Source organism: Oreochromis aureus, linkage group 7 (genome assembly GCF_013358895.1).
Source record: "Oreochromis aureus strain Israel breed Guangdong linkage group 7, ZZ_aureus, whole genome shotgun sequence".
In the NCBI taxonomy this organism is placed as follows: domain Eukaryota; kingdom Metazoa; phylum Chordata; class Actinopteri; order Cichliformes; family Cichlidae; genus Oreochromis; species Oreochromis aureus.
The window spans coordinates 27,025,626-27,053,419 of record NC_052948.1 but is presented as its reverse complement, the minus strand read 5'-3'; the positions used below and the strand labels follow the sequence as shown (position 1 = coordinate 27,053,419).

General features: G+C 41.3%; 1 protein-coding gene across 1 annotated transcript; it reads right to left on the bottom strand.

Annotated features, from left to right (window-relative positions):
* Positions 1–36: 36 nt before the first annotated feature.
* LOC116321469 (C-Jun-amino-terminal kinase-interacting protein 1-like) lies at positions 37–27,794 on the bottom strand. Its single transcript, XM_039615714.1, has 11 exons — positions 27,723–27,794; positions 20,397–20,469; positions 17,078–17,644; positions 15,311–15,859; positions 10,273–10,503; positions 9,266–9,601; positions 9,075–9,178; positions 7,139–7,249; positions 3,145–3,215; positions 2,872–2,970; positions 37–1,703 (listed from the first exon to the last, which is right to left on the bottom strand). Exons 1-11 carry the CDS (start codon positions 27,792–27,794, stop codon positions 1,631–1,633), a joined length of 2,286 nt encoding a protein of 761 aa, XP_039471648.1. The 3' UTR covers positions 37–1,630.

The following is a 27,794-nucleotide window of genomic DNA, read 5'->3' as shown; positions in this document are numbered from 1 at the left end:
CTTTTATGTTTTTATTTTGGATTTCTGTGTGTCATTCTTTCTCCATTAAAATGAAACTACCATAAACATCTGAGAGTGTTCATTTCTTTATAAGCGAGTAAACTTTACAAATTCAGCAGGGCATCGCATAATTTTTTTCCCCACTCTAAAAGAGGAAATCAGTAAAAATGTCTAGATTTGTTTAACTAGAAGAACCAGATTTTTTTGTTTTTCCATTTGTTGAACTGTGTAGTGTCACCCATCAGTTTCATAGACTATACAAATAGTTGACAGACTGCCATGTGAGTGGTCAATGATCATGCTTTCCACAGCATGAATCCTAATGGATAGATTCATCCTGAGACTATGAGCCCCTAAATACATTTAAACGTTCTCTCACCTACGTCTTGCATCTCTTGGTAGTTGTTTTGTGTCTATTTGAAGTCTCTTTTGGGTGATTTTGCTGTTAATTGTGGTTGTTTGCTTTTCTTTGTGAATAATCAATCATCAATGTGACTTTTTTCTTTTGCGCACTCTTTGCAAGTTCAGGAAGAATTTATTTAAAATTTTTGTTTTCATTGAACTTCATACTAACCCTAAAAAGTCATACATGATTACTTATGCAAACAGCAATTAAATGTTAAATGGACTGGTACTTATATAGCTCTTTTCTACTCAATATGAGCACTCAAAGGACTTTCTACCACAAGTCTTATTCACCCAATTACACATTCACACAGATGCATCAGGGGCAACTTGGGGTTGAGTGTCTCGTCCAAGGATACTTTGACATGTGGACTGGAGGAGCCAGGGCTCGATCTACCAACCAAATTGGTCGACACCTGCTCTCCTACCTGAACCACAGCAACCTGGCTCTTAAATTTAAGGCTCTTAAACAATCTAACAAATATTTAAGTTATATAATTTAATTTTTATTCTGCTTAAAGCTTTGTTGCCCAGAACGTATGAGCTAAAGTTAAATATATGTATCTCTGAACATTTAAATATGTACTTCAAAGGCTGCTTAATCAAATAAAATCAGAAGCTGCACTTCCAGCTAGTTTTTAGGACCACGACTTTAAATCTTATGAGATTTTATTCATGTGTTTTATTTGAGCTCCTACAATGTTATGTGATTCAACGACTAACACTGTTATTTAAACATTGTGTCATTAGATTGCTTACAATCATTGACAGATATTGACATGTTTCTATGGTGCCAGATTGTTTGTATGGTAATTGCTAATATCAGAAAGATGATTCAGATTTTTTCTCACAACATTTGTAGTTGCTGAGATTTGGCTTTGTGGGCTAGAGCAGCTCTGAAGGTAGTCTGTATATATGCAATATCCATGCATAGTTAATTAAGATCATTTTTGCAAATAAAATGCATTAGTATTCAATATCTCTGTTTAACTATTGGTAACTTTCTGTGGCTTGAAAAATCCCATGTGACCCTATCAATCCATAGAGTTATTCATATTGTGATATGGCCAAAAGAAGGAGAAGCTTGCTGTATTAGTGGATGCAGCTTAGAAAAGAAATAATCCACCATGCAAAGATATATTGGTAATCCAGTTGGTGGTATATAAGACCAGGCTTACATGCACATAGTGAATATTAAATTCATAGAATGGACGGACAGGAGGCATTATTCAATGAAGATGTCTTCAGTGGGACAGGAGTAGCCGACGTGCTCCTTGTAATACTGCTGGAATGCCCTCCTGTTGGGAAAAATAGCACAAAAGATTTCATAACCAAGCAGACCAGGTCACTGGAAATGGATGATTTACAAGCTACCAGCCAGACTGACTTGTTTTAATGGTCCAGCCAGTGTTAAGGCAAAATGTGAAAGACCCCTATTGTACTTATTTTGTGTACATAAACAAAAATTGTTTTAAAATCACCTTTAAACCTAATATATTTCAACAGAAGAGCGTTTATGTGTGTAAATGTGCTGCTGAGAATCCTCAAAGGGAACTCATCGAGAAAAAAGCTCTTTGAATGACATGGCAGCTGTTATATTTGAATCCAAAACATGATCCTTTTATAAACCAAACAAAATAGTTTTTATTGTCTAATGTTTTTATTTCCTAAACCTAACCGAGTAGTCAAGGCTCTCGGGTTTCTGTATTTAACACAGGTCTGTTGTAGAAATCATTTCAAAGGCCAATTCATGAAAATCAGTGCCAGTGAAGACCATTCCCATCAGCCACTAATGCAAGTTAAAACTCTACATGGCAAAGAAATAATGAGACATAAAAGGAATCCAGAAATGCTGCTGTATAAATGCTATATAGGTATTAATTGGATATTTAAAATCTCATATCTAGCATGAAAAGGAAAACATTTAGCTTTTAAAACTACAACTGGCCTCCTGAGCTTCCAGCACTTTAGTTGTTAATAAGGTTGTAATGTAACATTGGAAAATATTCCACTGTACCAGGTTCTTTTAATTTAAAAAATGTAATTACAATTTTTGTTATTTATCTTTTACCCAGCCTAACATCTTTTTTTTTGGAAACAGGTTATATCTCCATGTTTTTTCCTAGCAGGCAGCATATTGTTCAGGATGAAAACAAAACTGCAGCTAATAAAAGCCTCCCAACATCAGCCTTTCCCTGTTACTTACTGGATATCATAGTGAGTGAATTGTACTTAACCTCGGTGATGTGTTTTTCCCCCATAAAACAATTAAAAAGACACTACTTTCTCAGAGCTTTCATCTGTCAGAGTTTGAAACCCTTATAGAAATCATAACACACTATAAACTATTGTCTATAGAAGTAATAAACCCTCTGCAGCATGTCCATAGATAGGGCAGTCATATGTATTGAACCTTAAATATAATTGAATTAAATGCAGAGCAGAACACAGTGGAATAGGACTTACCCGACAGATTCTGCTAAAGGATGTAAAGTTGTTTGTGACATCAGGACATGACAAGCAAAGCGCTGCTGGTCAGGGTGCTTGGTGATGAAGCCAAAGTACCTGCAGTGCAAATAAAACGATTATTTCCCAACATATAATTAAGCCTGTTGCAGGACAAAAAACAGAGCAAGCAGTAATTATTTTACACAGAAAAGATTCAGGTTCATAAAAGTTAACTAATCTCTCACGAGGTGAGGGAATTGTAATACAAGCCATCTAAAGCATTTGACTCACCTGCTGTATTTTGGATGACAGCCACAGAATGAAATATTTTTCAACTGGAAGAAATGGAAGCACTGGTCCCCCTGATGACAGCAAAGACAAAGAGCTCTAAAATTACTCTAAATTAACATCATAGTTAGAAACTTTTGTTAAGCTAGAATTTAAATTAGTTCATTACAGTGAAAAACATCAGAAAATGTTGTTAAATGGTAACTTACAACTGGAGAAATCAACTACCCATAGACCTATTGGAACTAACAAAGTCATGGGGTAGCAGTCCACAATTATAGTTAAGATAACTTTATGAGTATATCACTAAGTGTTGATTGTCTTCTACTTAGGCTAGAGGGGCTATGATGCCACTGACAGTTGAAAAAGGAAAAGCACTGTTATAGTGAATACAACTTCTTAAATTTGAACTTATATAGGACTAATAATGCAACCACATTTAGCCATTAATACATTGCTTCTATCGGTGCCTTCATTCTGAGCAATGTGAGGATCTGTAGCTTGCCTAATGACACTTTGACAAATGGGCTGGAGGCCTCTGATTAGAAGATGACAAGCTTTAAATCCTGAACCATAGTCACTCATAGTTGTGAATATGTTAGGTTATGTTAGGTTGTAAGTACACAAGAAAATGCAATATTTGATATTGGGTTTGTTGTATTTAGACATTTAACCCATCTCAATGTATTCAATTGACATAGTATCACAGTGTGACCACAATAAGGACCCACCCACAGGGTGTTGCACGTTGAGGGTAAGGGTTTTTGACACACTTTGTTCGCGCAGCTCTTCAGCTGCCTTTTCCTGCTCAGCACATCACACCACTCTCTCGTCAGGTCCAAGCATCCTCATGAAATAGGAAAAGCATGACCCAATGATGGACCACCTTAGACTACCTTGAACTTAAACGGCCGGAGAGACAGATACTACCAGGTGATCCGTGCGTTACCATCCTTCATGTAATAGAGCCACTGCACTCGGCCGGGGTCATGGCAGCGTCCAAGCTGGCTGGCCGATGGTAACGGACCCACCTTGAGGTCTCTGCGGTGAGCCCCACTATGAACTGCTTTGTCACCACCAGCTCCACGATGCAAGCCTCCCTTTCAGCAGGGGTTGGTTGCAGCCACCGCCACCGCGTCACAGAGCCCCCTAGCATAAGCGAAAGGCTGGCCCTCCAGCCCCATTTATTCCTCCTGGAAACGCCGGCAATAGTCCTTCGGCGCAAGGCTCAATTGGTCCACTACCGCCCGGCAAATGGCAGACATCCACAAAGCTGCTCCACGCTCAGAACCACTTTCGGCAACACTGTGACAGGAATAAGGACCCACGCACATGGTGTTGCATGTTGACAGGTGATTTATTAAAAAGAGTTTTTGACACACTTCCATCTCCTGCTCACCACACCACACCGCTCTCTCATTAGATTCCAGCATCCTCCTGAAATAAAGAAGGCAGGACCCTGTAATGGAGAACAGCTGTGTGGGTCAGCCTCCTCTGACACCACACCCTGAACTCACTGCTCCACCCCTCCTATGCTAAGCCACAAACCACACCACACACAGAAAACAGAAACAGCATGTAAATGTGGATGAAAACGGCTTTTTTTCTGAAGACTAAAAAAACAGAAAAAAATATTTTTAATAAAAATTAATTCAAAAAAATAAATTAAGATGGGAATTTTAAAAATGAAAATGATATCTGTGAAATGGTGAACAAAAAATCAAAGGAGGAAAATCCATCCGTCCTTGTTTTAATTATTTATCCAAGTAGAGATATGAGACCAAATATTAGGATGGAAAATGGAAATACATATAAAGCAAAATGGGAAATGTGAATAGTAAATGCTAAATTAAAGCTGCTATATAGAAAATGTAAGAGAAGAAATACTTGGAGGATCTTCTTAATCCTTGTTCCCAAGCTCTGCTTCTTCTACGAAAGGCATGTAGAGGAGTCTGGCAGAGGCCAGAGGGGTGGATGAGAGTCACCCTGAGTTCCTAACAACCCTGATGCTGTAGAGATGTTTTGGTTGACAAGCCTCTGAAATGTTCATTCAAGATTTGGGGTAGTGCCTCTGGATTGGAAGACTGGGTTCATCATTCCATCATCAAGAAGGGGGACTGAAGCGTCTATTCCAACTATAGGAGGATTACACTACTCAGCCTCTCTAGGAAGGTCTATGCTTTTCTATCTTCCTCCCCTCGACCCCAACAGGTCATGGCAGATGGCTCCCTTCCCTGAGCCTGGATCTGCTGGAGGTTTCTTCCCACTGCTGCCAAGTGCTTGTTTATAAGGGGCTGTCTGATTGTTGTGGTTTTCTCTTTATTATTGTAGGATTTTTACCTTACAATATAAAGGACCTTTTAATGAATACTGTTGTGATTTGGTCTATATAAAAAAAACCTGAAATTTATTGAATGAGAGGTCTGTTAGTCAAACCTTGGATTCTGGGGAAACTGGGGATTTCCTTCTCATCATGAAACGCTGGACCAATTCTTTAGCCGTTCAAGGGTGTTCAAGTGCATGTGGGAATTTGCCTATTCAGTTTACAAGTGTTTTGTGTGGAGAATGTTAGCTACCAAAAACATGAGAGTGCAGATTCAACCGGCAGAAATGAGTTTTCTCTGAAGGGTGGGAGGCAGCTATGGGTTCTCACCCTTCCAGATAGGGTGAGAAGGCACTCAGAAAAGAGTCACAACTCCTCCACACTGAAAGGAGCCATTGGAAGTGGTTTGGTCATCTTACCAACATGTCTCCTGGGTTCATAGCATTCACTGTAAAATGCTTAACTTTCCCTTTTCATTTGATACAAGCAATGAAATACTTCCAATATAGAGGATATAACTGATGTGCTAGACCTTGAACGGGCAGATAGGGAAAATTCAAAAGGCAAATTACTCCATTACTTCTGTCCTATATAATAACAGGTGAGTCATAACTCTAGAAATGACAGAGATCAAGTTTCAGTAACAATGACCAAGTTGACGGGTGTCAAAAAGGCTCAGATGCCCAATAACTCATCCACCTGAGACAGTCTAACTAATAAGGGACTTAATATCCAGCTTTATAATTATTGGTAAAGTATGGTGTTCAAGAAAATATATACATGTCACTGTGCTAATGGTAATTTTGCTTCAAATGCAGCATTAAAGTTGTAACAAAATAAGTGGAAATAAGCATTTTGTACACCAGGACAGGACCACATAGTAATTAAAACCTGCCAGCAGAAGCATAAGTGCTGGCAATAATGTTAGCCACTTATGCAGGTTACATTTTGGCTCTGCAATGATTAAATCCTGCAGAAGACTAAATCAGGCCTGAGAGAGAATGGATCCTACACACATGTTGCTATGGTGACGTGCGAATAAAATGGAATAAATTTAATTACCATAGAAACATGAAATTATTTTGTTCAAATTACAAGTTAGACTTTTGTAAATGTAACAACCACCCAGTGTCCACCCAGTAGAGGCGGCTGCTCGACTTGACTGAGATGGATGCTTTCCTTAAACCACGATCCAAAGCGGGCGAGATGAAATCACGTGCGGTGTCGCGAGATTTAACATTGGTATATTATTGACTTACTTTACTCAAACATGATATGACCAATTCAATATATCCTCTCTGCATATCATGTAGTTTGTACACTATGTAGTTACACTTAACTTTAAAGCATGAGGCAATTGTGTTGAATACATGCAAGATGCTTACATAAATCCAAGAGATGGCCAATCCCCTTTTTTCAGTGTAGGGTATTGTTTGCACAAGTGTCAGTCAGTATATGTATATATACATATACACACACATATTAAACACTATTTGTTTTAATGGTTTTAGCACCATTTTATCAGTAGTCTAATATTCAAATGTACTCTCTGTTTAAACAAATACTATTTTATTGTAAAATACATACATTTTAAAAATTCCTTCTATAAATTAGAGTGTTCCATTTTTATTCTGTGAGTAAAGAAAAGTGTGAAGAGAGTGAATAGTGCTGTACCCTGTGAGCAGAGTGACACTGATCCTGGACACTCATCTTCACCCCTTTCACACTGACTTCCAGTGCACAGGCTGATGGAGGCTGACCCGCTGACCGCCTGTTGTATGCTACCTGTTAACACAAATAGACAGTTAGTTAGTAATCATGCCAGGCGAGATTTGCTTTGACTCTAACAGGACGAATCAAGTATGAAAGTGGCATCGGGAAAATGTTCTTTAACAAGCTCTTCAAAAGCTTTTTTTCAGAATCAAAATCTTTATTGTCTTTATGCCAAAAACACAATAGAATTATATACAACCGCATTCAATGCAAAGAATACAATATAACTTTTATTTTATGTACAATAAAAGAAAGAAAGAGAAATTGTGATAAATAAATAAAAAGTATCAAACAGCATACAGTACTGTGCAAAAGTTTTAGGCAGGTGAGAAAATATGCTGTAAACAAAGAATGCTTTCAAAAATGGAAGTGTTCATCATTTATTTTCATCAGTCAACAAAATGCAGTGAATGAACAAAAGAGAAATCTAAATCAAATCAATATTTGGTGTGTCCACCCTTTGCCTTTAAAAGTACCCAATTCTTCTAAGTACACTTGTACACAGTTTTTGAAACAACTCGGCTGGTAGGCTGTCCCAAACATCTTGGGGAACTAGCCACAGATCTTCTGTGGATGTAGGCATCCTCACATCTTCCTGTGTCTTCATGTAATCCCAGACAAACTCGATGATGTTGAGATCAGGGCTCTGTGGGGGGGCCATACCATCACTTCCAGTACTTCTTGTTCTTCGTGTCGCTGATAGTTCTTAATGACTTTGGCTGTATGTTTGGGGTCGTTGTCCTGCTGCAGAATACATCTGGGTCCAATATACAATAATTTATATTTCTGAAAGTATTTTTGTTTACAGCATTTTTTCACACCTTCCGAAACCTTTTGCACTGTACTGTATATAATGAACATACTGACTGAAACTGGACTAACTTTCAATATATTGAATGAAAGTCAGTAATGAAGACATAATTCTATGGAAAATGCATGTAATGCCAGGTAGGCTGCCCAAGCTCTGTGGGGCTTGGAGGTGCTGCTGCTGTGACCCCGGTGTGAATGGATCAGGGCCCCCTACCCTTGATGGATTCAGGGGGATGGGCGTGCACATGTAGGTCAGCGGGGGAGCTGCCCCCCAGCCAATCCTTTCATTCCCATCACCAATTGTGATTTTTGACCAGGATATGTCCTTCAATGCACATATTAAACAAATAATAGGGCTGCTTTCTTCCATTTGTCCAATATCTTTAAAATTAGAAACATCCTGTCTCAGAGTGATGCTGAAAAACTAGTTCATGCATTTATTACTTCTAGGCTGAACTACTGTAATTCATTATTATCAGGATGTCCTAAAAACTCCCTGAAAAGTCTTCAGTTAATCCAAAATGCTGTAGCAAGAGTACTGACAGGGACTAGAAAGAGAGAGCATATTTCTCCTATACTGGCTTGCCTTTATTGGCTCCCTGTTAAATCCATAATTGAATTTAAAATCTTTCTCATCACATAGAAGGTCTTAAATAATCAGGCTCCATCTTATCGGAAAGACATCATAGTACTGCATCACCCACTTTGCTCTCAGACTGCAGCCCTACTTGTGGTTTCTTGGGTATTTAAAAGTAGAATTGGAGGCAAAGCCTTCAGTTTTCAGGCCCCTCCTTTGGCGAAAAGGGCTCCCGGTTTGGATTTGGGAAACAGACACTATCTCTACTTTTAAGATAAGGCTTAAAACTTTCCTTTTCTATATCAGTGTGAAGAGCTGCCTTTATCTCATTCGTTTTTTATTTTAAAAATATTTTAACTGATTCTTGGGGGATTTTAATCATTTATGTTAATGAATTTGTTTATTCCATACTTCAGCTGTGAGCTTTAATTAAACAGTTTATTTTTGTACCTTCTGCATTGCAGCACACAGCACATCTTTGCCTGTGTAGATGGGAACCTGAACGGAGCCCAGATATTGCACCAGGAACTTCTCAATCCAACCATCCTTTTGAACTGCAAGAAGAAAGAAGAAAACATGCTTTTAATCATAGTTGCAGCTGATGAAATTCTCCTTACATAATCCAGTGTGCTGCAACGTACCTTGCTCAATTTCTTTGGGCACCCTGACAGCATAAAAGGCAGGAAAAATGCCTATAGCCCCAGTCCTCATGTTGTAACCCTGACACCATAGGTCCTTAGACTGGTTCAACATTAAGATAGGGTCATCTGCTTCAAGGTCCAGCTCATCTGCATGACGAGGAACAAACCTAAAACCATAGAGAGAAAAAGTACAGGATTTCAGATTCATGTGACTCTTTGCACACGGCACAGTTAATCTGTGTAAGTTCATGTGTGCTGACCTGTAGACAGCTCTGTGACTCTGTTGCCTCTCCACTCCATCCAGAACACAGGAGAACACACCAAACGAGCCAGCACCTGAACAACACATCACTGGCATTATACTCACAATCAGCTACTTAAAGTTTGTATATTTGCCATCCTCAACATCTAATGGGAAACAAGAAATGAAAAGAAAAGAAAAGAAAAGAAAAGAAAAGAATCAAAATAAAACAGAAAAAAATAAGCATCCACTAACATTTATTTAGGAAAGTGTCATTTTTTTATGTAAAATTATGGCAACCCTGCATCTTTTTCTAATACTGCAGTATTGGGAAGCTTAAATTAAACTATAATACTTGTCAATACTGCAGCATATCAGTGCCATTACTGGTAGATGTTTGGCACACTTAAACCAGTGGCCTGCACGAGGTTATTTTGTGGGGCTCTGGGATTGCTCTTGCTGCTCCAGTCTTGTTGATGGGTTAAAGACCTTCCCCTAAAGTAACTGCTTGTTTCCTGGAATCTCCTCCTTACTATTCTGGGAAACACAGCAAATCTTTTGGCAATGGCATGTATTGATGTGTGTGTGAAAAAAAGGGTGTGTGTGCGGGGTGGTGGTGTGTCAGGTGCACTACCTGTAAAACCATTCACACCATAATACACATTCACACATATGAGAAATTTAAAAGTACCAATTATTTCCAATTTTCCTGGCCAAAGATCAGTTAATTCTACCACATTAGTTATAAATGTTTGGAAAAACACACCTGTGGCACTGTTCTGGCTGTCGTTCTTGGCAAACAGGTTGAGGAACTTTCTGCTTATGGGAGCACAAGCTCTTCCACCATTCGACTCTTCTTCCTCTGACGTTGTGGATGATGTTACCTTGGACAGCTTGCAGAATCTTGGCATGACTTCCCTGCTCCTCTTCACCTCCTCCTCCCTCCTCTTCTTCACATCTTCCTCATTTCTTCTTTTTTCTGCCACTTCCCTCCTCTCTTGGAGCAGCAGAAAAGACAGGTTATACTGAGAGCAGAGGGGAACGAGCAGGTGGTGTAGGTTTGATTTCAACTTCACAGTATTCTCTCTTTTTAAATTATCATAATTTAATCTGGTCAGTGGTGTTACACAAGTTTGTTCTAAGTTACCTACTTGTTTCTGTGCTTAAGCTTAAATTGATTCCATAAGAGAATGGTATGCTTTCAATGTTTGTTTATATTCAGAAGGTACTTATCTCTGTTCAAAAGTCTTTGCTATTAAAATCAGACATAGGGTTCAGTGATTTACTGAAATGTGTGCAAAAGGCAAAAAGAGTTTGTACAATTATAACAAGCTTTAAAGTCCGTATTTGGTATGACCATCTTTATTCATCAACACAGCCTTAATGCTCTTAAGCAAAATGTCTTTAATTTTTTAAGTAGTCTTCAGGAATAGTTTTCTAGACTTTCCAAAGCCCTGCGGTCCCACCAGCCCAGATTCAGTACACACACCTCCTCTTGATCTATCAGATGTGCTGGAGGAATACCGTGACCTACAAGAAATGTTTAGTAAAGACAAGGCTCTATGTCTGCCCCCGCACAGACCCTAAGACTGTGCCATCGATCTCCTGCCGGGTGCTCCACTCCCTCATAGACCAAGATCACACATTAAACTCGATTTCATCACCAGTTTACCTGCCTCAAACAGTAAGACAGTCATCCTTTCGATCACTGACAGATTCCTTGCCCTCTAAACCGTTCACCTGAGATGGCCAAACTGCTTGTTGCCCATGTTTTCACATTACCTAGGATCACAGTGCAAATCGTGTCTGACATGGGGCGTCAGTTCGTCTCCCAAGCCTGGGAGACTTAATGTACCCCTGAGGTACGAGCAATGTTTAAGTTCTGTTTTTTTCATCCTCAGACAAACTGATAGACAGAGACTCAACCAGCAACTCGACACTGCCCCAAGACCACCCTCTGCTGCAACCAGGTCATCAGCAGCAGCGGCAGTACTTAAGCTCAGACCTTTACTCTCTGCCAGATCACCAGCTAACTTATGGTGGCAAATTGGCCCCTCTGGAAATATACTCACCTCCTCCGTCAGTAACTATCTCTATAAATATCAATAAATAACTAACCTCTCACTCTACTACAGTGGATTCCACTCCTGTTAAGGTCTCGCCATGCCTTCCTTTGACCATAATGATTCATGTGTTCAATAAAGTTTTGTTAATAAAAAAGAAACAGGTGACTGAGTCTGCTTTTGGGTGCTCTTTTGCATATTGTCCATCTGGCTTTGACAGTGTGTGTGTGTTTGAGTTAAATTTTATAAGAAGTATATTTTTTAAAAGGGGAAAAGAGTTTTAATCCCAGAAGAAGTGGAAGTTGCTATTACTCGCTCGGACGTCGCCCGGATCAACAAGGTCCGCGTCAGGTGTTGAGGAACCAGGGCACCCTGACGACAAGTGGGCTACTGGAACAAGAAGGCATCGGTGGGCAAGAGATGAAAACAGGGCGTTGTTGGAATGCTACTACGCAAGTAACCCTGGCGGAAGGGGTTACATGAATAGGATGAGGGACCTATGGATTCTTCGATACCCAACATCCACAATGACGGCGAAACAACTAGTAGCTCAGTGTTCCAACATTCGAAAGAAGGACTGCTCTCACAGCTAGAGATTGACGAGGTACAACATAAATGCTACGGCAAGGAGGAGTCAGGACGCCCAGGTCAGGGGAGATATCATCACCCCACCCAAGATTGGGTACATAGCCCCAAGTGCGATAGGAGAAGGATCGTTGAGTGCGAGAGGAACTGACCTGAAAGATAGGATCATGGCCAAGCTTGAAACCTGGATCCCCCGTAGCCGGTTACCAAAATTACGTGAAGTACCCTCAGAAGGTCTGCTAGATGATGTTAATGCAGCACTACGGATGATACCTACAACCATGATTACCGACACTAACAAGCTGATCTACACTACGGCAGCAGTGATCAGTGAGATGCTTGGCTACAAGTTGAACAGCCACAGGGGCAGTACCCTCCATGGAGAAGGAGGCTAGAGGGCAAGATCAAAGTAGCACGGAGGGAGGTTAGCCAACTAACGGAGTTGCAGAAAGGCGCGACAAAGAAGGTGCATAAGAAATACAGCAATCTGTCCATACCTGAGGCCTTGGAAACTGCCAAGCAAAGACTCACAGCCTTGGCAAGCCGCTTGAGGAGGTACACCAGAGAGATAGAAGGCAGGAGAATAAACCAGCTGTTCTCCACAGAACCAGCAAAGGTGTACTCTCAGTGGCAAGGAACAATAAGAGAACAGCACCACCAAGGCTGGAGACGGAGCAATACTGGAAGAGCATATGGGAGAAGGACGCAACCCATAACGGCAATGCTCAGTGGCTAGTGGATCTGAGGGCAGACCACAGCAACCTCCTGAACAGGGTCCAGTAACCATCACAGTGGCAGATATCCAAGAAAGGGTCTCCAGTATGAAGAGTTGGACAGCACCAGGGCCCGACATGGTTCACGCCTACTGGCTGAAGAAGCTGACTGCACTCCACGAGCGTCTGGCAGCACAAATGAACCAGCTGCTAGTTAACGAGAGACACCCGGAATGGCTAACTGAAGGTCGGACGGTCCTGATCCCCAAGGACCCCAAGAAGGGACCGGTCCCATCCAACTACCGACCAATAACCTGCCTCAGTACTACATGGAAGCTCCTGTCAGGCATCATATCGGCTAAGATGAACGGGCACATGGGTCAATACATGAGCGGGGCACAGAAAGGGATTGGCAAGAATACCAGAGGCGCAAAACACCAGCTACTGGTAGACAGAACGGTCAGCCGAGACTGCAAGACCAGACTGACCAACCTGTGCACAGCCTGGATTGATTACAAGAAGGCCTATGACTCAATGCCCCACAGCTGGATACTGGAATGCCTAGAATTGTACAAGATCAACAGGACCCTAAGAGCCTTCATCAGGAACTCAATGGGGATGTGGCGCACAACACTAGAGGCCAACTCCAAGCCCATAGCACAAGTCACCATCAAGTGCGGGATCTACCAAGGAGATGCTCTGTCCCCACTGCTGTTCTGCATAGGCCTGAACCCCTCAGTGAGATCATTAACAAGACTGGCTACGGATACCGACTACGAAGCGGAGCGGTTGTCAGCCACCTCCTGTACATGGATGACATCAAGCTGTATGCCAAGAGTGAACGAGACATCGATTCACTGATACACACTACCAGGATATACAGCAATGACATTGGAATGTCATTCGGACTGGAGAAGTGTAGTCAGATGGTAACAAAGAGAGGGAAGGTAGTCAGAACTGAGGGGATTGAACTACCAGAAGGCAACATTGCAGACATAGAGGACAGTTACAAGTACCTGGGGATCCCGCAAGCGAATGGGAACCATGAAGAGGCTGCTAGGAAAGCTGCAACCACCAAGTACCTGCAGCGGGTCAGGCAAGTCCTGAGGAGTCAGCTGAACGGTAAGAACAAGATCCGGGCCATCAACACCTCGCCCTGCCCGTGATCAGGTACCCTGCTGGGGTAATAGGCTGGCCAAGGGAGGAGATAGAAGCCACTGACATAAAGACAAGAAAGCTCCTTACCACCATGCATGGAGGGTTTCACCCCAAGTCCAGCACCCTGAGGCTGTACGCTAAGCGGAAGGAAGGGGCTGGGGACTGGTGAGTGTCAGCACCACAGTCCAGGATGAGACAAGAAACATCCACGAATACATCACGAAGACGGCCCCAACTGACAGCGTGCTCAGTGAATACCTCAGGCAGCAGAAACCCAAGAAAGAGGAGGAGGCGAGGAACCATCATGGAAGGACAGGCCCCTGCATGGTATGTACCACCGGCAGATAGAGGAGGTGGCTGATATCCAGAAATCCTACCAGTGGCTGGACAAAGCTGGACTGAAAGACAGCACAGAGGCACTAATCATGGCAGCACAAGAACAAGCTCTGAGTACAAGATCCATAGAGGCTGGGGTCTACCACACCAGGCAAGACCCCAGGTGCAGGCTGTGTAAAGATGCCCCAGAGACAATCCAGCACATAACAGCAGGGTGCAAGATGCTAGCAGGCAAGGCATACATGGAACGCATACATAACCAAGTGGCCGGCATAGTGTACAGGAACATCTGCGCCGAGTATAACCTGGAAGTCCCGAGGTCAAAATGGGAGATGCCCCAAAGGTGATGGAGAATGACCGAGCTAAGATCCTGTGGGACTTCCAGATGCAGACGGACAAAATGGTGGTGGCTAACCAACCGGACATAGTGGTGGTAGACAAACAGAAGAAGACGGCTGTAGTGATCGATGTAGCGGTTCGAATGACAGCAATATCAGGAAGAAGGAACACGAGAAGCTGGAGAAATACCAAGGGCTCAGAGAAGAGCTCGAGAGGATGTGGAGGGTGAAGGTGACGGTGGTCCCGTGGTAATCGGAGCACTAGGTGCGGTGACTCCCAAGCTAGGCGAGTGGCTCCAGCAGATCCCGGAACAACATCGGAGATCTCTGTCCAGAAGAGCGCAGTCCTGGGAACAGCTAAGATACTGCATGAGGACCCTCAAGCTCCCAGGCCTCTGGTAGAGGACCCGAGCTTGAAGGATAAACCGCCCGCAGGGGCGTGCTGGGTGTTTTTATATACATATATATATATATATATATAAATATAATGTTATGTGAGATTGTAGGTCTTAGATATACCTTACTACACTTGGTAGCCATAAAATATGCTTATTTCTTTTCTAAAACAGAAATGTGCAAGGGCCATGTTAAAAATTAGCAGAATTATTTACCTTTCTTTTTTGCTTCCTCATTTTTCTTCTTCTCCTCCACATACTGTGGGTCTTCATCCTCATTGGCTGACTGATAGACCGTTTCTGCATCACTGTCCTCATTGTGCTCGTTGTAACCATTCAAGCAGTCCTTGAGGTTCACCAGCTCCAGCTGAGCATGTTCATCCACCACCAGAGTATATTTGACAGAGTCATAATTTAACCCTGTTGAGGTTTCACTGATTGATACAGTGTGATTAACCACAGAGGCCATGATATTGTCACCCTTTTCTTTCTCGGGGTCTACCCCTGTTTCAGTGGTACAGTCCGTTTTGCTGTTACCTGTGGGACAGCACGTTAAATCATTCTGTAAGTTTAGGCATGGAGTTGGAACTCCCTCCCCCTCTTCTTCACTGATGTCAGGGTTAGTTCGGTAGGACAGAGAGGGATGCAGAGGCCCTGATGGGGGTCCTTCTGTGTCTGAGCTAAGGGACATCCTGTTGGACCCCCCCTCACTGCTGGACCGGGACAGGACAGAGGGGTTGTCCTGGGTCCTGTCATGGTTCTGGTCTAAGAATACAAAACACAGAGCATCATTGTCAAATGTTTCCAGTTTGTAAACTTTTAGGTAACACAGATGAACTTCACACATATGATTATACTCTAAGTTAGTTTTATTTTGCAATATTCGTTATAGCTGATATCAATTCTAACAATTGGTTATCAAGGGTTCCAGAATACAAAGAGGGTTTCGTTTGCTGGTTTAGGTAATAGAATTTACAATAATCCCACAGTATTAGGTATTAATCAAATCCCAGGGGAATAAGTTTCAAACATCAAATATTGTAGTGCACTGCACAAACGCAGGGAAATATTTATAGATAGTCCATTTATATCTCTATCTGTAGCTATAAATGGAACATTTGCCTGAGCTCAGTGTGATATGAATGGTAAAAGATGGCAACTGCTAATACTAAAACAATTCTAATTAGTAAAGTGGGGTTCAGTCTAATTAATACAGGTGAACCAACCAATATAAATAAAATTGTGTGGACTATTTGCCTTTAGAAATTTCTAGGAAGCTTCATTTATAGTACTGCGCTGGACCTCAGTAGAGCCTATGCTGTACTATAGATTGCATCACAACTATACTTAACTTTATTAAAAGGTGCATTCATTTGTAGGGTTTAAGGGTATATCATGACTATAACATATATTTAATGCAAGATTTTAAATCAAGCGTAATCCCGGATCTCTGATTTTTTTTTAATAGCTTTGGCTCATATAGCAGTATCAGGCATAGAAATCCTTCATTAGTCGACTCTAGTAATTTATTTTTAATTACATAATATTTTTTAATTGATTTCAGAAATATAAGTAGCTCATTTCAAATTTAATGACTTAAAGAAATTTAAAAAGATATCTATCTCAACACAGATGTCTCTCTGACTTTAGTTTTCAATAGTTTTCAATGCTAATAATAACATTCCTCCTGATAGTGATGGTTCGTTAAGAGATTTTCAGGTATGTTTCATGACAAATGCTCATAGACACTAACATTCTTCTCTCACCTTCTGTCTCCCCCACTCACACACACAACAAAGCTGTCCAATATCCACACAGACATTAAGGTCAATAATAAAATAAAATCAATGAAAAAATAAATAAAAAGATGAGCCTACAGAGAGCATAATGTGTTTCACAGATGAAACCATGATTCTGTTTGCTAAAACTGCCAAACAGGAAATGGTTATTAAAAAAAAAATGGTGTGAACCTTGGTTCAATACCTTGGTTTGTTGTCTCCAGGTTTCTCTGTACTATGGGTGTGCGTGGCACCACCATAGCGGGCAGATAGACTTCCTTATTAGACAGAGTTTTATTCGACTTTAAGGCGCTTCCTCTGTTGCCTCCTTTAGTACCTCCTTTTCCTCTCCCATCAGCTGCTCGGCCTTTCAGTCCGTTTTCTTCCCTTGGCCTCTGATGTCCATTCTTGTCTTTTGTTTTTGACTCTTCACACGGTCGTCCTCCTCTTCTATCTATCACTCCATCTTTTCCTCTGAGGTCGCCCAGGCCCCTGTCTCTCATCGCTGTTGCTCCTTTTCCTCCCCCTCTTCCTCCTCCACTTCCTGCTCTCCTCTGGCTCCTTAGTGTGCGGGAAGACTGTGTATGCATAGCTGCAGGCATTGATTGTTCCCGTGGTCGAGCTCGTGTGTCTGAGCCAGTGGCAGCAGCCTGACCATTGGCTCTGCTGTTGGATACATTGGCTGTTGGAGGTTTGGGTGCTGGCCGGCGCTGAGTGCTGTGCTGGACTTTGTCCTCAGCTTTTGGTTGGACATCTGGTGGAGCGAGATCCCCTTAATACATACACACAAACAACAAAAGTAGCAGATTATGTATTAGGCAATCAGATATACGGTATACAGAGGGATATTCAAAGTAGCCTATGGTAAGCTGTTAATCCTGTTACAGCAACAGCAGAAGAAAAAAACACACATGATGATTTCCTGACTGAAGGAGTTGTTGTTCTGTTACGTCATCATTTCTTGCCACACATGAATTCCACTATTACATTAGACAAAAGAAAAAACAAGAAAAAAAAAAGAACTAAGGAAAATTAACAGTGCATGGACAGACTTATTATGCCACTAGTTGCTTACTGGTATGCTTGATCTGCAGCTTGAGTCTGACCTTAGACAAAATTTAACCTTAACTATCAGTTTTCTACTTTTACTATTTTTAAAGCTTTTAGACTTCTATATTTAGTGCAAAGCTTTGTACATAATGTAATAATGAAAAAATATTAGTATATAAGAATATAAAATTTAGTCTAATTTTTAATTCTGTACTTAGCTTGACTTTGCCTCTAAACAGGAAAATGTGTACAGTCAGGGGTTAAAGTGTGATCCAGCAGGTGGGGGAACCCTAAAATCAGTTGTAGTGACTCAGTGTGGGGGTAAAAATCACAAGTGAAGTCTCAATAATTTCTGTTGAGAGCTCCAGTAGATTTTCTTTGTGCACAGGCTGTGATCAGTTGATTTGGGCTACTGGCACTCTGAGGTTCCCTGCTCTTTGTAGATTTACACAACTGAATTCAACAAGATCTAAGCAGGTATTTTATGAGTTGTCCTGGCTGATTTCCATCCTCTGCACTGGCAGTACACTGTTGATGCTGTCTTTTTTCTAGATCTAAACATCATCAGCTAAGATTCATATTCATCTCTGCTACTCTTGATCTAGCAGACCACGAGCACCACAGCCACTGTGCACCAGTCGCACACTGTTGTTTACTTCAAATCCATCACAGTACAGCAGACTAACCCGTTTATCCTGCACTAACCTGCAAAGTATTTTCATGCAGTCTTTAAATAACACAGTTAGTCTGCCTTAGTTTGTTTAGCAACATGTTTCACAATATGAAAAACAGTGTCACATGTACAGACCCAATATTTGATTTAAACACATGAAGATTTACATCCAAGCTTTAAATTGACAGTTTATCAAATCTGGGGATAGTGTCTGGTAGCCTTGAGTGATGTGAAGAGGAGGCACAGTGGCAGATGTGGGTGGGGGAGGGCTATGGTCTGAATCAAACCTGTTGAATATGTCTGTGTAGGTTCTCACTCATCCAGGTCATGGTAATCTAAGGAGCTTGGAAAGAAAAGCAACTGGACTTCTTTAATTTTCTTGAAGACGTTTCAGCTCTCATCCTAGAAGCTTCTTCAGTCCCAGGTATTAAAACCCTAGTAGGAGCTGTCCCTTAACAGGACCTACTGACCTACTGTTGATCATGTGCATCTTTGCATGAGCCAAGGTGAGAAAAAGGGTGTCAGTCATTGTATGCAGAGGTTTCGGGTGAAATCATTGTGAGACCTTGCCTCACCTATTGAGATCACCTAACTCAAGATGTGAGTGGGTGTTCAGGGTCCTGGGAAGGGATCACAAAACTGCATTGTAGGTGGCTGACAGTTGGTGTCATAAGCCACCCCCTCTGTTCAAAGATGGCTGTTCACAGTGGACATAGATGGCTTCTTTCACTCCTCTTTCAAACCATCTGTCTCCTCTGTCCAAAATGTGAACATTGGCATCTGTCTCTGATAAACGTGCTATATAAGGGATAACAATGTTGAAGAGCTACCTCGACAGGACAAGACTCTACATCTCCATCTAAAGGATAAAGGTCGCTCTTTTGAGAATGCCAGTCACTTTTCTTTCAAAGCTTCTTTGATAAGCTGTTGAAATAATAATCTGTTCACTCCTTACTGCCATTGTCCTGTGTAGTACCCCCATTATTTCTATGACCTAAAATTTTCTTCAGTCCTGTCCAGAACTCCCTATTGTTGTTTTGCTCCAGTTGATGTTCCAGTTTCCTCCTGTAGCTGTTCTTGTCCTGCCTAATTTGCATTTTAGTTCCTTTTGGATTCGCTCGAGATTGTCTTTGTCCCCTGAGCTAAAAGGCATCTTCTTCTCATTTAGCAAGGCTTGTAGCTCAGGGGTCACCCATGGTTTATTGTCGGAAACCCCCCATATTTTCTTGGAGGGTACAGTGCTCTCCACACAGAAACTGATGTAATCCGTGATGCGCTGCGTCAGACCATCAGTGTCTTCCCCATGTGAACTGCAGAGTACATCCCAGTCTGTGGTCTCGAAGCAGCCCCTCAGCCTTTCACAGGCCTCCTCCAACTAGATTTTCACAGACTTCACTGCTAGTGGTTGATTAATCACGTGCTAACAGCCAGCAGCTCAATCTTTGGAATTCTTTGTATTAACTGTAAAAAGACACACTAAGCATGAAACCACCCACAGTCTTCTTCCTGGGTTCGAATTAGATAGCATTGTGACATAAAATAAAGTTTGCTGACCTATGCCCTACCCTAAACCTAATAATCGCCAAATGAAAGTAAAATATTGCAGCTACCCACTAGTTGTAAAAAGTTATCAGCCCCACGAACTCTATATTAGTTATGGTTTAAGATTTGTATGTGAGAGCACTGTGAGATTTATCCTGCTCTGTTGTAAATCATTAAATACACTATTTTGCATTATACTGTAATAATCTGAGGGATCTTAAGAACTACTATATTTTGAACCAGTGTTGAGTTTTCATACCTGTGATATGTGGGGAGGAAGAGTGGGAGTCTTTCCAGCTGTCCTTGCCTAAAGAATTGTTGTTGATGGAGTCCTGAAAAGAAAGTATGAAACAGAGCAGCAGAGTAAGACCAACAATCAACAAATGACTGGATTTCCAACACAAAAAGTGTGAAATCTTATTTCTATCACATTAGGTACATAACTAGGCCCAAAGTCTCTAATGACAGCAATGCCAGGAAGAGGGAGATGGACTGATGAGGAAGTGTGTGGCAATCTAGCCTCATCATCACGAAAAGGTATGCCAGTCCCTCACTGACCAGCCCTCTAAATGACCTCACACTCAAAGGTGCTTCGGATCTGGTCCAGTGGACAGAGCAATGCCAGGTGACCTTTGAGAGGGTAATCAGAGAAAGCTCTGATCCACACTCCTAACTTGTCTTTGTTTTTTATAATATACACCAGAGGTCACCAACAGGTGGACCGTGGTCTGTATCCAGACCCAGAAGCTGTCCCATATGGACCTGGAGCTACAGCCAAAACAGAAGGTTATTATTTAAAAGCTGACGAGGAGCTTCTATTTTAACTGGTGGTCAATGAATGGTCTAAGCAATCCCACAAGATATCACTGAGCTAATCAAGTCAGTGCATTCCAGGCAGTACGCACTGCAAATAAAACAGTGGAGTCCCTGGATCAGAGGTCACCAACAGGCAGACTGCGGTCTGGGCTTAGAAACTGTCACACATGGACCTGGATCTAGAGCCAAAACAGAAGGTTATGATTTAAAACCTGACAAGGCGCATCTATTTTAACTGGCGGAGCTTTTGTAGTCTTTACAGTAATGGTTTAGTGGATAAGGGAATGCACAGACCAACTGGATGTGAGTTAAGCAATCCCACAAGACACCACTAAGCCAATCAATGCAGACAGATGATAGTCAAGTTACACATGAAAAGATGGCAGAAAAGTAAAAGAAAGATAGTGATACATGTAGAAAAAAGAGAGAGATACAGATGCAGACGTGGCCCTGAAAGATCTGGTTCTTCCACTCTCTGGCCACAAATGGTCCCTGGGAAAGATTTCTTAGGTCTGATCTTGACATTGTTTGGGTCCACACACAACTGTGAGGCCCAATGAACAAAATCAAAACTAAATAATGTTCAAGGATCAGCAATGAGCACCTCTGTATGTCTATGAAAATGACCATGACTCCATTTAAACCCAGGTATAAAATCCTGGCAGTACAAGATACAACTACTAAATTTTCAAACTGAACAAAAAAGTAGGGGAGTTCAATATAAGAGGGGAAGAAAGTGAGACCTTGATGACTTGGAAACATGAAGATAAGAAAGAGGGTTAACAGATTTTCTGACAAAGGGCTGAATAAGACAGAGAAAATATATATACTGAAGGGTGATGAGGGAGGTGGAAACACATGGGAACACAGCAGAAATTAATTAGATATGACATGGCAGGGGAGGCAAAACCAAACACACTGAGACACAAACTAAGACACAGGGAAGAAACAGACGTGAACAAGACAGACTCAGGCGACAAAACACAGCGACATGACTAAGAAACACAGAGGGTGGGGGTGTGAGACGCACAGAGGGCGAGGGCAAAGGCACAAAGGGAACCTAATAGACAACCAGAAATTACAAATAAACCCAGAGACATACAAAAGGACTAAACTCAAGTGTAAACTGTATGAAACTTAAATCATTAAGAAAGAATTAAATGCAAAATAAACTGAAAAGGCTGGGACAAAGACCCAGAACCCTGACATTTGCATATGTAACATATTCTGTCCATAGAGAATCTATATAATTCATAGTTAATATAGTTGGGACAAGAGGTGTTTTCATTCTTGTGCATTTGTGGTGCAGAATATACTGTTCTCAGAGAATGTTCTCAGTACATTAATAGCGAAACTCAAACGGCTTTAGAGACTCAAGATTTTGCTGCTTCAAAGAGTTTTCCGTTTCAGACTGAGGAGCTTACAAACCTACACTGGAAACCCTTTCATGAAGAATACTTTATATACTTTAAGGGGATTGTACCAGACTACAATATACATTATATAGATGTTATTTTCATGTATAGCTATGAAATACACTGACAGGGCACTTTAAGGTTACCTGTCACTGAGGTACTAACGAAAAAGAGATACAAAAAAACCACAACTGTATAAGATAATGACAGACACCGAAAATAGAAAAAAATGACCATGGGGCGATCGTGGCTCAAGAGTTGGGAGTTCGCCTTGTAATCGGAAGGTTGCCGGTTCGAGCCCCAGCTTGGACAGTCTCGGTCGCTGTGTCCTTGGGCAAGACATTTCACACGTTGCCTACTGGTGGTGGTCAGAGGGCCCGGTGGTGCCAGTGTTCGGCAGCCTCGCCTCTGTCAGTGCGCCCCAGGGCAGCTGTGGCTACAATGTAGCTTGCAGAGAGTTCTTGGAGTTCCTGGATATTGTAGGGCTGTCCTGGCTGACACATCTCTGCAACATTGCGTGGAGGTCTGGGGAAGTGCCACTGGGATGGTGGTTCCTTGTGGTTCACTGGGAAAATTTACAGTGGTGTAAAAAAAATGTTTGCCCCTTTTCCTGATTTCCTATTTTTTGCATGTTTGTCACATTTAAATGTTTCAGATCAAATTTTAAATATTAGACAAAAATAACACAAGTAAATACAAAATGTATTTTTGAAATGAAGGTGTTTGTGATTAGGGGGAAAAATCCAAAATCTCCAGTGTTAAATTAACACTACATAGTGTCTATATGTGTCCACACTGTTGAGTGTTAAATGAACACTTTTGACAGTGTTGTATTTTTAAAAGTAACCTAGTCAGTTTTCAAGATTTACAATGAATAAAACTGAGCAGTGCTGATTTTCTGAACACTGGAAAATAACTCAAAATGTTAGAAATATTCCAGTGTTAGAAAATCAGCACTGCTCTGTGTTAGTCATTGTAAATCTTCAAAACTGACTAGGTTACTTTTAAAAATACAACACTGTCAAAAGTGTTCATTTAACACTCAACGGTGTTATATTTAACACTCAGAGGAGTGGACACATATAGACACTCTCTAGTGTTAATTTAACACTGGAGATTTTGCTGTGTACATGTTCCTGTGTGAAAAAGTGATTGCCCCCTAAACTTAATAACTGGTTGGACAACCCTTAGCAGCAACAACTGCAATGAAGCATTTGCATCTTGCATCCACTGGCAATCAGTCTGTTACCACACTGTGGAGGACTTTTAACCCATGCATCTTTGCAGAATTGTTGTAATTCAGCCACACTGGAGGGTTTTCAAGCATGAACTTGCCTATTTAAGGTCATCCCACAGCATCTCAATCGGATTCAGGTCAGAACGTAGGCTTGGCAACTCCAAAGTCTTCTCCTTTTTTTGTCTTAAGCCATTGAGAGTTTGACTGGTGTGTTTTGGATCATTGTCCTGCTGCATCACCCAAGTGCACTTCAGCTTGAGGTCATGAACAGATGGCCGGACATTCTTCTTCAGGATATTTTGGTAGACAGAGGAATTCATGGTTTCATTTACCACAGCAAGTCTTCAGGTCCTAAGGCAGCAAAAAAACCCCAGACCATCACACTACCACCACAGTATTTTACTGTTGGTATGATGTTCCATTTCTGAAATACTGTGTTACCATTTCAGATGTAATGGGATACACACCTTCCAAAACCTTTTTCACGCATTTTTTCCCCTTAATAGTGATGACCTTTATTTACTGCATTTTGTGTTTACTTGTGTTATCTTTGTCTAATATTTAAATTTGTTTAATGCTCTGAAACATTTGAGTGTGACAAACATACAAAAAAAAATAGGAAATCAGGAAGGGGGGCAAACACTTTCTCACACCAGTGTAGGCAAGGGTACTACAGAGGAGAGTTCAACCTTGGATTCAGGATGAACAGTGTAGTTTTCATCCTGGTCGTGGAGCACTGGACGAGGCAATTCAGTCCCTGTATAAGCATAATGGCTGTTGGACTCCACCAGGGCTGCCCTTTTCACTAATTCTTTTTACAGTTTTTATATTCAGAATTTCTTGTCCTACCCCTGCATACCGCCATTCACTGAGGGTAACTCCAGATTGGAACAGAGTTCAGTTCCTCTCAGCAAGACTGGTTCCAGAGCTTATGCCATGCATTGAGGTAAATCCTATTTTATCTAGTCCATCTCCCCAACGTCAGGCACTAGCTGGGGCTTATTTTCCATCAAAGAGGTGATGTTTCATGTACCAAGAGCTAGTTTTAGTAGCCAGGAATTGGACTGCCAGGGCCTCCATTTTTGACTGCTGACAGACTCACTGGCACTGGACACTTATGGCGCATCCTGTGGGTGGTGAGCCCACAGGAGATGTAAAAAATAATGTAAAATGTAAAAATGTATTAGTTAAACAGGCAGTCAACACTGACTGAATAAAAGCATATTAGTTAAATGCAGTGTTGGGTAAGTTACTTTAAATTAGTAACTTAGTTACATTACTAGTTACGTCTCTAAAAAAGTAACTCAGTTACTTCAAGTTACTCGTTACTTTCAAAGTAACTAGTTACTAGGGAAAGTAACTTTGCTTTTACTCAGAATTCTCTTGTTAAGGTGTTGCTTCTGTAACTGGATACCCAGCCAGACTGCCAGTCTTCTAGCTTGCTTACTTGCCACAAGTGCACTGTGCCACCTACCAATAGAAAGGAAAAATAATGTGCACATTTCCACGAGAGAAATCACGCCTGGACCATCGTTGACCGCCGCCATGATTCTAGCCTGCTTTTTACATCCAACACAAAAACTGCAGTCGTGGTGCTTTTGATTGTACTCAGAACTTGGAAATTCTGCCTTCTGAATAGGAAGATGTAGGTAACACCAGACTGCAGATGAGCTGCATACAGAGCTGGACTGGGACAAAACAATCGTCCCGGGCATCTTGACTAGAGACCGGCCCACCATTATAGGAAAAATCATAAAGCCTTTGAATGAAAATAAACACTGTTGTAACAGTGATGTACACTGTTCTGATGGTATATATGTATCAATCTATCAATCGTTTGTTGTAAGACTCAGATAATTATTTTTTTAAAAGCGAGACATTTTAAATGAGAATAATAAAGAAAAGTATTTCCTTGTGCCCCCCTTTCCCTGTTAATGCCCTACCTGGCCCCCTGGCAACACTTTGCTAGACCCGCCCCTGCACAGTTACCAGCTGTCAGCTACGTAGAAAAGGATCCTGCTGTTATTTGTCTCTCAGAAACAGTTCATAACTTCCCTTCAACTCATTCATGTCACCTAAAAGGTAAACCTGTTTCTCCATCATCTGTTCAGCTCTGATGATTCAGTAAGGACATCTCCTGGTTTCATCTTCATGTTTCCCTCTCACCAGATATACAAACCGATATCATGACCAGCAGCTTTACAGCTGTGGCTCCAAAAAACATCAGCTGATACTAGAAATTAATATTAAATAAATTCTAACAACAGCTGATCAAGCTTAAACGTGCTGCTGTTGTTTAGCGCGACATCCGCTGGTTTCCTCTTTCTGGCGCAAAGTGGGCGATAAATAAACAAGAGAAAAAGCCGATCAGCTGATCATTGATCAGTTTCGTGATTGAAGTAGAAACGGGAGAGGAGAGAATGAGAGAAGAAGAGGCAGCTGTGCAGCTTCAGCTTTGTGTCTTTTTCATTGTAGCTGAAGTCCGGGACAAACTGTGTTCCTTTTCACCTCAGTACGAAACGCGTAATATTTTCTCTGAATACCAGACGATTCTGTTTTTAGGGGACGGTTGGCAACTCTAATAATTAACCGTATGAACAAAATAAAGTTCAACATCAGTAACATAGCACCCACACAGCTGTATAGAAACTCCGTCATGCTAGCTAGCACGCAGTACGAAAAATGTCAGCATACCGAAAATAAACTCCACCTAAACTTGGTTTATATCTGACCCAGATAGACTGCAGGTCATAACTTCTTACCTGAAGTTCAGTTCACCTGACACGCGGGACCGGCGGCCGCTTGGGTCTCTCCTCTTGCCTCCTTTTCCTTCATCCACCTGCTGGCCTCCACCACTTGCTAATGTTATTGAATCTGTGGTAGCTCCGCGATATCCACCACACGAAGTAACGAGTAACGAGCCTATCTAAATCCCAGTAACGAGTAACGCGTTCCTGGTTTTGGCATAATAACTAGTTACCGTACTCGTTACCACAATAATAACGTAGTTACTGTAACGCGTTACTTAATAACGCGTTAGTCCCAACACTGGTTAAATGTTAGTTAGGTGGTTTTAGCTTGATTTAGCTTTTACCTATTTTATTTTAAAATCTTAACAAATAGACAAGCTGTCTGAAAGTTAGTGTTTACAAGCAAAATATACTTATCTATAGTTTAATAACTTCTGAAAGCACGCAATTTAAAGGCAACTTAAGCACATAAGAATTACTTTATACCAATTTATTAAATACCTTCCACCAGACCATTTCAGATTTACCTGAGAAGGTAAAGGTATGTTTTCAAAAGGAATTGTGTAAAATCTCAGGTCACTACTGTAAAGAGTTTGCTCAGAAAAACAGAAGGAGAGTGAGAAAGCAGCCCCTGTAGATTTACTTGATTGTACATGACATTACATACATATATATATATATATATATATATATATATATATATATATATATATATATATATATATATAATTTAAATAACATGAATGTGTTGACTCATAAGTAACTCAACAAAGCTAAGGAAGATGCAATAACAGAAAGAAGCAATAACACTGAAGGTCTGTTAGCTACCATCCTATAGACTAGACTATTCTGGTGTAATTTTATTTAAATGTCCAGATGTTAGTTAAGGTATTCAAGGTAGGCAAGGCAGTGTAGTAGACCTATGTTAAGTATATATTTAATAAGATGACAGGAGAGCATGGTAAAAAAAAAAAAAAAAAAAAAAACCTTTTCCAAGTGTCCTTGAGCAAATCCCCCAGCTAACCCAACCCCTAGCTGTTCAGCTGCCTGACATGACACAGACTGATTTATCAGGACCACCTGTCTAAATAAAAGCATCTGTGGAGAATTTGTGAAAATAAACAACAATCAATAAGCAGGAATCTACAGCATTTGACTATGTGCCAGCACAAGCATAAACACAAATTATACACACAGACACACAACAAACCAGTGCTGTCTCATCCTGGACTGGATCCTCCCCGGAAATGCACAGAAATACGGTTATTCAGTTGGATGCCACAGATGTCTCATTCCGAATACACAACCAACCATGACACACACTTTCCACAGCATCCCACAGCTCCTTTTAAAAACAGGCCTCCTACCTGGGTGCCGGCTTGTGGCAGCTGTGGGAACAGGGCCAGGGTAGTTGGTCTCTTTGGTCGATATTTGTCCAT

What these genes read in the sequence shown, in the direction of transcription:
- LOC116321469 (XM_039615714.1), bottom strand. Translation starts at nt 27,794, where the DNA reads ATGGACAAATATCGACCAAAGAGACCAACTACCCTGGCCCTGTTCCCA. An exon ending in CAGCCAGAACAGTGCCACAG is followed by an intron (nt 9,602 to 10,272) that starts GTGTGTTTTTCC and finishes TGTGTTGTTCAG; the next exon opens with GTGCTGGCTCGTTTGGTGTG. An exon ending in CCTTTAGCAGAATCTGTCGG is followed by an intron (nt 1,704 to 2,871) that starts GTAAGTCCTATT and finishes TTTTCCCAACAG; the next exon opens with GAGGGCATTCCAGCAGTATT.